Source organism: Astatotilapia calliptera, chromosome 2 (genome assembly GCF_900246225.1).
Source record: "Astatotilapia calliptera chromosome 2, fAstCal1.2, whole genome shotgun sequence".
In the NCBI taxonomy this organism is placed as follows: Eukaryota; Metazoa; Chordata; class Actinopteri; order Cichliformes; family Cichlidae; genus Astatotilapia; species Astatotilapia calliptera.
Window position 1 is genome coordinate 1851496 of NC_039303.1, and position 13127 is coordinate 1864622.

Below are 13127 nucleotides of genomic sequence, written 5' to 3' on the forward strand. Positions count from 1 at the left end.
TGGCGTCAAAAGAGGAATTAGGCAAGGGTGTGGAAGCTCTCCGTTGTTGTTCATAATGGTTGTGGAGATGCTCGCAATTCTAATTAAAAACAGCAGCGTTGCCGGAATTGAGATTATGGACAATTCTTTAATAATTAGTCAACTTGCGGATGACACTACTCTTTTCTTAAAAAATGAACATCAGATTCCCCTGGTAAAACAAATAATCACTACATTCTCAAAAGCTTCAGGCTTAAAGTTACATTTAAATAAATGTGAATTATTGGCATTAAAGGAGTGTAATTCACAATTACTGTACGATATAAAGGTGAAGAAGGAGGTAAAATATTTGGGCATCACAATTTCAAAAGATCACAAAGTCTTAGAAAAAGTAAATATTTTAGATAATGTTGACAAATGTAAGACAATCCTAAATAAGTGGTTACAAAGAGACATCACAATTTTTGGAAGAATATTATTAACCAAAATGGATAGTTTATCTAGATTTATATATCCAGCTTACTCTCTATCAATATCGAATAAAGTTATTAAAACAATTAATAGCTTGAATTTAAATTTTATTTGGAGGAATAAGTGCCATTATATATCTAAAGATGATTTGGTTAAACCATACATTGAAGGCGGTGGAAACGCAATTGATTTTGATATAATGAATGGTGTTTTGAAACTTAAATGGTTAAAATCCTTCCTAAATAATCCACACTCCATTTGGTTTTTTATACCAAGTAAGGTCTTTAACACACTGGGGGGTATCGACTTTCTCCTAAAGTGTGACTTTGAAATTACTAAGCTACCTGCTAAACTCTCTGAATTCCATAAACAGGTCCTTCTTTATTGGAAAATGTTATTTAAACATAATTTCACTCCACATAATAGCCCAATTTGGAACAATAGATATATACTGATGAACAGAAAATCTATTTTTATTCAAGATTGGTTATCAAAAGGTGTTTGGGCAATTGCCCATTTTGTAGATGAAGAAGGACATGTTCTAGGACATCAAGATTTTTGCCAAAAGTTTAATATCCAATGTTCTAAAAGTAAATTTAATCGGGTTATAAAATCCATTCCATTGTCACTTAAAAACATAGTTGTAAATGATATAATATATTCTGACATCTCCCCCAAGTTAAGGCAATTATATATAGATGGTATTCGATTTTGTGATGTTAAATGCAATAATAAGTTTCTTAGATCTTTATTAAGGAGTCTTTATTCTCCAAATTTACTTAGACGTAATTACATATTAAAAGATTTCCAAAGGGAAGAAATTGAAAAAATAAGAACTGATTATATCACCTTCCCTATCCCTCCTAAAGGGAAAGAAGTCCAATTTAAAATCTTGAATAAAATTTATCCGACAAATAGACTCCTTAGTGATAGATTCAAAATAGAAACGGGTAATTGTGTATTTTGTGAAACAGAAGAGGAGGATTTGGACCATCTATTCTTTTTGTGCAATTTTATACAAATATTTTGGTTGGATTTTCATACCTGGCTTTATTCCAGTGGGATTCAAATTACCCCATTTACCTTAAATATGATAATGTTTGGAGTGTTTTTGAAAGAAAAGAAAGCTAATTATGGTGTTAATGTGTTATTAATCTTGTGTAAGTATTTTATACATAAATGTCGCTTTTGTAAGACTAAACCAACACTAGCTTAAACGACTTAAACCTGTTGGTTAAATCTTTGACCTTAGTTAAAAAGAAAAAGGCTGCTTTTTTTGTTTCCTTTGTAGAAGATTTTGATTTAGTGAGTTAATAATCTGTTAATTTATGTGACCCCATCTTTATATTTTATTTTCACTATATTTGAAAGTTGCTAATATGTAAGAAATGTTTATTCTCTGAATCTGTAATATATGGTGCATTTTGTTTGTATGTTTATATTACTAATAAAAAAAAAAAAAAAAAAAAAAAAAAACTACGGGTGTGATATATTTTTGGCCACTACGGTCTTCCGGCGCTGTTGCGAGTTTGAGATGCGGCGGCACTTTGAAAAAATCTCCTCTTTTACGTTTCGGGAGAGAAAACAAGTAACTCAACTCTCGCAACACATCCCAACGCTCCTCATTCATTGATCAAAGGTAAGAAACGTCGTTTGAAATAAGAATAAACAAACAGAATACATTTACAGCTGTATATTACAGGTAATAGGCGTGTTGCGATTGCATTTACGAAGCATCCATGGCTTAGTTAAATAAATTGCGTGTTTCATTGACGTGTTTTACTGTTAAATAAACTTTGTAGGTTTCTGACTGCTGTGACACTGACATTACTATAATGTGGTACAATTAAATAACCGATAAGTGGCTTGTTATGAGATGACATGCTAAATGACTGAACCTGCTTAAAAAATGTATTGCTTTCATCTTGTAATGGGCAGTAATCTTATCAATGCGGAAGTCTGTCTTGATATCTCTCTAACATGAGCAATGCCCACTCGTGTATGAATAAACACGATAGCTTAAATAGATATGTTGATAATCTACCAGGAATTCTTATGTGCCATGACTGCTAAGCAGTTACCACAAATTTTGCAGATAATCATTCAACCATGAAAGGTTTTTATTTACAGACAGAACAGTTTGTTATACCTGGAGGAAAAAACAATTTTATCGCAAATGTTGTCAATGTTCTTTCAAATTGTGTCTCTTTATTGTTCTCCTGCATCCTGCTGTCTAAACCAAGCAGCAAGATTATAACCTGGAATGTCTTTGTTTCTGTTTGGAATCAATTTTGTTTAATATAATTGTTTATTTTTTCACTGCATGTCAAGATGCACAAAGGTTTGTTGCGCCATATCCAGGGAAAATCTCTGTGGCGTTCCGCAAGAGGCCACTTGGATACCTCGTCAAAAGAAGCTCGACGGATTAAAAATGACCCCAAGCTTCAGGACAAGTCTGCACCTGTGAGGGAAGACGATGCTCTGACTGTCATCTATCAGAGAGGAGGCGATGCCTCCAACATGAAGGAAGTGCAGGGAGAGTACATCCTGCAGTTTGGAAAATATAAAGGGAAATCTTTCCGGTGGCTTCTGGAGAATGATGTCGGGTACACCATGTACCTGATCAAAGATCTCAGGAAAGAAGTGGATGCAGGGACCTCTTTGGAAGAAGGGCATGGCAAGGAGAGCTTGCATTCATTTGTACAGTATACCCTCAGCTTTGCAGAGATAAAAGCTCTTCTGGACTATGAGGCCAGCAGAGTGAGTGTTGCTGCAGAAGCCTCTGAGGATGATCAGCTGGTTGGCTTTGGCTCATGAGCCAAGAGCACCTGGAAGGAGTTTCAGGAGTCTCCTTTCTATGAGGCAGAGAGACAAAGATGGGTGGAAGAAAAGAGGAAATAGGGGAGAAACTGTTGATATTGTACATAATATAGTTTTGTTCTAGTTTTGTAATGTTTATTTTGTTTATATAAATAAAAACTGATTGTAAATATAAAAATGTGAATAAATTGTGTTCTTTAAAAATAGCAGCACAGCTCTCTTCTTTATAACCTCTTAGAGTTCACCTGTATGTTTATATACCTGTGTGTGCTCACCATCAGGTAATCAGTTTTAAGAAGCTGTGAGTGCTGCCCTGAAAGCTTACATATTATTTCTAAATCACTTCATGTAATGATAACAAGCCATCCTTTCTCTAGTGGGGTCTCACAGCTTTTATCTTTATAATCTTTCTGGTTGATTTATATCATTAGAAACATGACTGCTGTCTTGTATCTGTGTGACTGTACAGCCTATTTCAGACATGACAACCAGACAGTGTCTGAAGTTATCTTTAATGCATGAAACACAGCTGGAGATAGTCCAGACACTTTCTCACTGATATTTTTGGTTTAGGTATTGTTGCTTTCTGGCTTGAAGCTTATCTACAAAAGCAGTTCAATAAGGAGAGATCATGTGGAAAAACCGAACATGATTTATTGAGATACAGAAATCAATGTAACTGTTAGGAAGTTAGACTCCAATGACCCATCATAGCAGAAGAAATCTCAGCAGTGACAGGATTTTGCACAAGCCACACCCCAGAGTCAAAATGCTGGTAGTGATGAAGATGGAGGCTGGGACAGGGTTCTGAGTGACCACGGTGAGGAGGAGAAAGGAGAGAGGGCGGGCTGCATGGCTGTGGATCTGAAACGCAGAATGGTAGAAGCAGAAGAGCAACAGATTTAAAGCATGCAGTGGAGGCTGGCAAGAGCATGACTGGAATAAAGTAATGATGTCAGTACTGAGTTTGTGCTGGAAAATGAATAGATATAAACTAACAGCCACCAGGAAGCAGACAGATGACTTATTACAGACATGCCTTGTTTAAATTATGTATAAGCATCATTTTCTATGTCATCAGAATGTATCTGTATTATAGTTTTAGCTTTAGTCTTTTTATTAAAAGTTGGATGTCTGCATAATTGTAGACTATATGTCTGGTATGTATCATCTCAAGACTGTCATGATACAGTCTGAGTTATGACAGTATAGGTACGTAATGCAGAAAAATTGCTCCACAGGCCATAACACTATATAATATAAATAAAATGATAATGAAATAAAAATTAAAAGCAAAGTGAAAAATAAATGTTATCCACAATAAGTAGATTGAAAATGGTGTTTAACTTTTGATAATGTAACACAACCTTTGTCCCAACCAGGACTCGAACCCGCGCTCAGACAGTTCAGTGTAAAAAAAACCCTTTTTTCCCAATGTCCGAAAAGCTGCGATTTGATTGGCTGTTTCTCCGTTACACCTATACGTTAGGAGAACAACTGAGATAATCCATCCAAAATACGAGGTTAGTCATTCATATACTGCTGCATGGGCTGGGCTGTAGTTACATCCTAAGGTTTTAAAAACTGAGCTTAAATAAATGATTAGTGGTAATAAAAGCCGAGGGAGGTCAACAGTGATCACTGACTGTTTTAGGAGCTTTTTGAGATTAAATAGAAGAAAATACAAAACATTAAACATGTTAACAACACAAAAGCCATATTAAACGCAGACTACTTTAGACCCGGAAGTAGGATTCGTGGCGTCATCGCTGAACAACCGGATTTGACATGCAGACTGGGGAAGCTAAGGCTCGAACCACCAATCAGTAGCTGATCTGCTCCACCACCTGAGCCACAGCCACCCAGATGGTGGAGTTGTTGTTTGTTATTTGTTTTGTTTTTGCCACAACACCAGAACAACTGCAGGTGTCCTTAATAAGTTACAGTTGCAGTACTTCTAACTAGCTCAACAAACATCAGCACGCACACACTGTTTGTGTGCAGTGTGTTGCACAGTGTACCTGCTGGCTAAAGGTCCAGCTGCTGCATTTCACAGGGAGAAACAAGAAAGAGCTAGCTTCACTCAGAGTTGGAGAAAGATAAGAAAGACTGGAGAGGAAGAGGAGAGGTTAGATTTAAAGTGTGGTCTGCTCAGTGGGATTTTATAAACTGGAAATTTCAAGCTTACATGTAAATCCTCGTGTTTTTAAATCAGGGTTTGTGCACAAGACATTGTTTTTTTAATATCGTGGAATGTGCTACAAATCAAACTGAGGTAGACTAGCTGCTATTCAGAGGCTCCATTACAACCATGCTTAGGATCCCCCCCCTGCTGGATCCACTTTGACCCCTGACTCTGCACATTTTACTGTTAAGAGGCAAAGTCACCCTCTACAATGTAGGCAGCAGTGTGTGTACATATCTCCCTTCTGTTTCTTCAGATTCAGGCTGAGTGTAGTTATAACTACATATAATATAAAAGTATTTTACTGTGTATTTTACAGTTTTGTGCTGCTCTTCTAGAATATCATTAAATTCACATAAATAGACTGATTTCACATTTCAAACGTAAATTAACGTAAAATCACTGTAAATGTAATAAAACATAATTTACTTGTTTTTTAAATGTATCTGTCTGTACATATGCATATTTAGATTGAAATACATTCACAAATGTATCATGATCTCACAAATATCTGTCCGTTATTTGAAAGATTGAACTGTTAAATTCAAATGTAATGTTATGGAAAAGTATATAACATGATTCTTATAAACTTTCTTTTACATCAAATAATAATTATTATTATTGTTACTTTGGGCGATCGTGGCTCAAGAGTTGGCAGTTTGCCTTGTAATCAGAAGGTTGCCGGTTCGAGCCCCGGCTCGGACACTCTCGGTCGTTGTGTCCTTGGGCGAGACACTTCACCTGCCACCTACTGGTGATGGTCAGAGGGGAATTATAAAGTGGAATTGAGGGTCTCAAAGAGCGCTATATGATTGCAGTCCATTGTTATTTAAACCAACTGTTAACTGTATATTTCTGTACATTTAAGTATTATGATTCATATTGCTGCATTCACTGACCTTGTTTATAGGTAATTTCATTGTTTAATCACATTAAATTGTTCCTAATTTAATGTTTAAAAGCACTTGAAAAAGGCAAAATCCCATGTAAAATTAGGGCAACAAACCGTATTTTCATTACTGGAAATAACCGTATTTTTATGAGTAAGTTATTTTCTGTTATTTTACGGTATTGTTTTGGCGCCCCAGCTGCCGGATTAGTACTGTTTTTTTAAGATGTTTTTTCTAACAGTGTACCATATCTACTGATATTATTTGTATGATAGCACAAGGTTCACAAACCTCATATAGAAACCTCCTTTTTACTGGTTTCAGAGCCTGTACTTTTTACTTTTACTTGAGTAAAGAAGTTGAATCAGTGAGTAGTTTTTAACAGTAGTATTTATACTAACACGTAAGTACAGAACGCCTGTGCTTTTGCCATCTCGTTGGTCTCTGGATTTCAGCTGGATTGGGCTGAAAGGCCGTTAAACCTGCCAGCTTTATTCCCCATTTCATAATATGTTTTATTCATATATCTGACATGTCCTTGTGCCTTATAAGTTAGTAACCCATGTAACTGTCGTTAGTTTTTCAATTGTAACATTTTCTCTATTGTATAATTCCTTCATCTTAATGCATGATCCCACACAGAAGTCTAGCCAGTCTTCATTTGGGCACATTTCAAATTGTTATTTTCATGACTCCTATTGTTTCAGTGAAGATGACAAAATGTGTTTCATCATCGTGAAAAAACGTCCTCATGATTGGTACACATGCTAAACAGGACAGCAACTCCCTACATGATGCACTGCGTACTCAAACCCTTTCTCTGACTCAAGAAACCCTAAATCATTTCTCTTGATTGGGTTATTGATTGTGCTACATTATAACTATGATGTTATGATATGTTCCCCTTTTTGTTTAAACAAGTGTTTCCCATAAATGTGCTTCACTTGTAGATGGGTGTGAGATATGTCCACGACATATGTCAGGAAAAACAAAGAAATGGCATTAATAACACAGAGCAGGACCTCCAGTCAACCACGGTCGTTTAACTGTGTTTACCTCTGTGCTGGTCAGAGGGGTGAGACCTTCCCCCTCTGTGGGAAAAAAGGCTCAGTACGATGTCAAAGAGGCCCAGATGAGTGTAATCTTCTCATATCGAACCACCAGGACATTAAGAAATATCTCTTCTATTACTGTGACATGTAACTGTCCACATCGTCTTCATGTTTATGGATTTATGGCATTCATTGTTCCTCGTGTAGGTTCAACTCCCCTCCTCTTGTTTTCTTTCTTACAGTTGAGTCAACAGACCTCTGCCCTTTACCCTTAACGTCCAGCCTTCCTTCAGCTGTCCTTAACATGCTCCGTTTCTCCACAGCATATCTCGACTCTCCAGCAGCAGCGTGGCCTCCGTTAGTGCAGCGAAAGTCTCCTCTCAGGTGTGCAGATATATTTTCACTTTTGCTGGATGCAGACATTTGGCCTGGACATCCTTTCTTTTGATTTCGTGAACATTTGCTGTCTTCATTCGTGGATCGGGACAGTTGTCTTTTTTAAAGAATGTCCATTTATGTAAAAAAAGACTTTTTGGCTCCATGCTTGTTATTTTTTGCTGTGCTGAGGAATCTCACTATTATCGACCTGGGAGGTGCTGGTGAATCTCGAGGACTAGTTTGGATGTCTGGATGTCCATTTGGGAGGTAGTTTCAGTGTCTGCTGAGCAGCTCTTTCACAACTCTGACTGTATCCTTCCTTTCACTTGCCTCTGGGACCTGGAAGATTGGAATGTTATTGGCCTGTTTTGGAGATCTTTGCGGAGAGGATCCATACCCGGTGAATTCTGTACCGCAGCACCCAGCGCTGCAACATGACTGTGTCTTGGACCATTCTAGCTCTTTCATGTCCTGGGGGGCAGGCCTGTGGCTCCCCCCACACACTATTAGATACTTAAACACAGAAACCTTATGAGCACAGCACGCTCACACACACAGGTGCCCACACACCATCTTGGTCGGCTGCTGCCTCTAAACATGTCATGTAATATTAATACTGTGTGCTGCTCAGTAACACTTATCATATGTATGTTACTCTTAGTTATACATATGCTGGTTGTTGCTATGGTTTCCCTGCTGTGTGGTTTTTTCCAGCAGGTATTCAAGCAGATTGTCTTGTTTTTTCTCTCCCTGCCAAACTTGTCTTACTTTCTTCTTTTGCTTTTCTGTCCCCCAGTTTTGTCTGTTGTGATTTTAATATCTCAAAATAAAAAAATCCTAATAAAATATGACATTATAGCAAAAGGCGTAATGGTCTACTTGAGGAACAAAGATCTGTTTTTTGGTCTTCTGACTGCCCACTAAAAAAATCTACCCTTGTCATATTCGTTCTCTGAATGACCATGTAGAATTTCTGGCAAATATTTGTAACATATTTTGGAATAATATTTCATGTTTTCCAGTCACATGACGTAGTCTGTTCGAAAACATCACCTGCTGGTGCATTCAAGTGCTCTGTGGTGGAACCTGACCAAATTATCAACCAAACAAAAGTTAACCCCCCAAAAAGAACTTTTCACGGTTAATTAATTGGCCTTTTGTGCTTTACGTTTTATTACTGGCTATGGAAGTCGTGTACATCATTGTTCTTTGTATGCTGCTGCTAAATGTCCATCTTTGCATATTCACAGACTCTCCCATTGGTTGATTTTTATCTATAAATCTCTCCTTGGGCTGGTTCCATCTTATTTATGTGTTTATATGTGTAAAAACCACAACCAATACAACCTTCGTTCGAACAAAATCATACAATTGATTGTCCCAAAAATCAGAACAGAATTGGGGAAAAAGGCCTTTAAATACGCTGCCCCTGCTTCCTGGAATAATCTGCAGAAGGAACTGAAATGATCAGAATTGGTTACCTTGGGAGAGTTTAAGTCTGTCTTAAAGGAACGAGAGAACAGCTCTTTTACTCAGTGTGATTGTTTTTAATGTACTCTTAATTTGATCTGTTATTGTATATTTTACACATGTTTGTATGGGATATTGTATTTGTTTTAAATGTTATATACCTATGTGGTATGTGACTTGTGTTGCTATGATGCCAGGTCTCCCTTGTAAATGAGATTTTTAATCTCAATGAGATTTTTACCTGGATAAATAAAGGATTAATAAAAATTAATTGGCCTTTAACATACGTCGACACGCGATAGGACAAAAAAACAAATTAAAAAAGAAACAAAATATACAAAATTTTAAGGCCATTCAAACTAGGAATGTTGCGTTATAAAGCATTTATACTGCGGGCATACATAAAGCATATTTCCTTTCTTAGCACTAAGTTTTGTGGCATATTTTTTATATTTACTTTTATTTCCGATAGCAACTGAAGGGGCCATGAGGTACCTTAGCTAATCGCCTCCAACGGCAACCAGCTGAGAGAAAGGGTAGAGAAGACAAGATGGCGGAGTGAGTGGGTTGTACTTTGTACAGACGGTTTCGACCCTTAAAGTTTGCTGAAAACGTCTTTAAAAGATCGAAGAAGCAACGGCACCCGCGAGAGTATAAAGATTTACTTTCGCTCTTCACTGCAGAGGAAACCTGGACAGTTTCTCCGTTGCGTTCGTTACGACGACGTTAGCTTGATGCTAACGTTAGCTAACGTTAGATTTGACGGACATTAGTTGCTACTTCGAGGTAGCTGGTTGGGTGTTAAAGGCCTTAGGCTTGTTCTAATTTAGTTCTGGATGTTTGTACGTCGATACTAACACGCCATTGAGCGTTTACCTGACCAGTTTGTGTTTTAACTAAGATTATTGTAGCCAGACGAAAGCCAGAAAACTATATATGAGATCTATCGAAGCCTGGTTCATTGGTTTTCGAAAATATTTTGTAGTAACAGCTAGCCCACATTGCCCCCTGTAACACCAAGTGGATATACGGGACGCCGTATGTTCTGCTGACAATCGGGCTAAATTGCCACAGAATTTCCTAAAGCAAATCAGGTGGAATTTGATATCTGGTGGATATGGCGAGCAGCAGTGGCTCTAAAGCAGAGTTCATAGTCGGTGGAAAATACAAACTCGTCAGAAAAATCGGATCAGGATCTTTCGGCGACATATATCTGGCCATCAACATCACAAATGGAGAGGTAATATGGTGCATCTTTCTACATCTTGGATTGTTTAGCTGTCTTCTGGAAGTTGCTAAATAATTTTACCGAATATGACGGTAGCTTTGTCCTATGTGTGCGATAACTTTATAGGTTGGAAAGTGCACAGCTTCTATTTATCTGCTAGGGTTACACAATACTTTTAGCTGCATTCAGTTTATGAATCCCTGGATGTTAGTAGTAAAAAGAATGGTAAATATTGAAGTGTATTTGTTGTCGTGTTTCTATTTTTCAGGAAGTAGCTGTTAAATTGGAATCACAAAAGGCCAGACATCCGCAGTTGTTATACGAAAGCAAACTATACAAAATCCTACAAGGCGGTGTCGGGATTCCACACATCAGGTAAGGAGACATGGTTGGGCGGCACGGCGTCTGTGTCGATACTAACATGGAAACATTTATTTCGGTCAATAAATGTCGTCCCGTCTGCTCTGGGAAAAAGACGGCTAACAGTGATTGTGAACCCTGCTGGCATTAGGCCTGCTAATCAGCCCAACAGCTACGAGGACACACTGTGTATTATGTATTTCCAGCCACCGCTTTCAAACGCTTCCCTCTCGGTTCCGTTTGACACTTTTGGCTGCGTGGTGACAGCCGTGTACAGACCCTAGGTGCGTACTTGTATCCTGAATTACAGCTGTTACGGAGCGGAAAGGGGACTGTGTGATTGGAAATGGCCGCTCTTTTGTTGTGCTAGCTTCCAACATGTCCTCCGTTCCCTTGTCAGAAAATGGCGGCGGCGAACAGAAGCGAAAACAGCAGACCATGCCCAGCAGTGTGTGTTTGCAGCGCGTAAACGAAGCCTCTACAGGGCCCGTCAGCGGGGACACGTAATATTAGTTGCTGTAACTGCTAATAATAACCATTTAGGGTGAGCGGTAATCTTAAGTACACTAGCTGCGTCCCACTTCCACACTGTATATTTGAACTATGCAGTGTGTACACTTCAGTCCGAGCACCAGGGTCGCGGTATTTCACCTCTTTGTTCACATCGTCTGTGCCAGAAAGACTGCTTATGATGACGTTTTTGTTTCATTAGTCGTGAGTTGGACCGGTTGTTTTGATGAAAGCATTACATTTTCTTTAGTGTATGTTTATTTAGAACAGATGTGACACCACAATAATTTAGATTCCTGACAGGTCTTACATGCCTTGATTACCAGCATTAGTAAGGAATTGGGTAGCTGCTGTTAATGATGTGACCCGTGTTAAATGTAGGGCAGGCTGCAGCTGTCAAAGGTCAACTGGATTTTTCTTTAGCGTGCTGGAAGGCAGAAACTGGAGGCGGATTTCCTCATTTCTGGTTCATTTTTTGGTTTCTGGTGTAACACCCGTCCACTCATGTCCACAGACGAACATATTTGAAGGACCATTTTTAGCCATTGGTAACTACAGAGCAAACAAACTTTAATGCAGTGTGAACACGCGTCACTACTGACCATGATAGAGGAGGGACAAGCCATTTAATTAGCTTGGCTCACTTTGTCATCGTGGCACGCAGTGTGAAAGTTGGATAACGTGTGTTTTTTGTTTGTGGTAGTCATTGAACTAGAGTTTTAATTAAAAGCTGGAATCCTAATTTTATTTGTATTTTTTTTAATATTCATGTGTAATTGGTCAGGGCAAAATGTAGGTGACAGAAATAAACAAGACTTCTATTAGAAGATCCAAAAGGCATCAAGACAGGATGAGCTGGGAAATGAGCAGCGCTGACCTGGACCTGCCCCTCATCCTTATTGCTTTTGAGTCCACCCTGCCGTGCAGATCTAGTTCAGTCACTACTCTCTGGGTAAACCCACAGAGACCGGTTGAGCTGAGCTTCAGACTCTAACTGTACCTTTGAATGTTGTTTGATATAATTGATCACTGAATACACAGGAACACATTTCAATAAGAAGTATTCCAAAAACAGACTGCATTTTAAAATGCCTGCACACAGTCTGCATCATCACTCCTGCTGAAGAACAGATTATTGGTGTTCCTCAGCTGGACAGTCGCTCCCTGAAGATGAGTGCTGATCACCTGCTTTGTTCAGCTGCTCTTGATACTGTTGCTCCTTTTAAAACAGAGTGTGTTAAACCTAAAAAAGGTGCCTGGCTAAACAACGTGACTCAACGTGCTGTTAGAAACGAAGAAGAGAAAACCTTCAGCTCTCCTTTGATATGTTAAGCCCTGTTTGGTTAGCAGGATGGTGTTAGAGGAAGGATTTTAGGACAGAAGTATTTATCAGACATCATCTGTAATTCCTGTCACAGACCTCGTGTCTTATTAACACCATTAGTTCTGCTATCAACCACCAAACACTTTCCAGGGTCTCCAGCCACCTGTGAAAACTCTTGTTTTTTGTCAATAAGGTTGCTGCTATCAGGTCTCATATCACTCCTCCAGCTTCTGTTCCCCCAAATTTATCAGCTGTTGGATGCCTTTGAGCCTGTTTCTGTGTCGCCTCGACATTATCCCCACTCGTTATTTTAAAGACGTCTTTGAAACTATTGGACCTAGTGTGTTGTCCATTATTAACACCTGTCTTCTAATGGGAACTGTACCAACTGATTTCAAGCACGCCATGGTGCAGCAGCCATTTCTCAAAGAAATATATTTAGGTAACGTTTAGACATTGT

At 38.5% G+C, this 13127-nt stretch overlaps 1 protein-coding gene across 6 annotated transcripts in view; it reads left to right on the plus strand.

Annotated features, from left to right (window-relative positions):
• The first annotated feature begins 9737 nt into the window (after positions 1-9737).
• The window catches only part of csnk1a1 (casein kinase 1, alpha 1), a 28589-nt gene continuing 25199 nt past the window's right edge, over positions 9738-13127 (plus strand). For 3 of the 6 annotated variants that reach the window (XM_026181555.1, XM_026181574.1, XM_026181564.1), the window contains exons 1-2: positions 9741-10485; positions 10742-10848. In XM_026181555.1, the coding sequence (XP_026037340.1) occupies positions 10363-10485; positions 10742-10848 (230 nt within the window). In that variant the 5' untranslated portion in view covers positions 9741-10362. Of the gene's footprint in view, positions 10486-10741; positions 10849-13127 lie in introns of all 6 variants that reach the window. The other 3 variants (XM_026181536.1, XM_026181545.1, XM_026181584.1) reach the window with 3 other exon arrangements.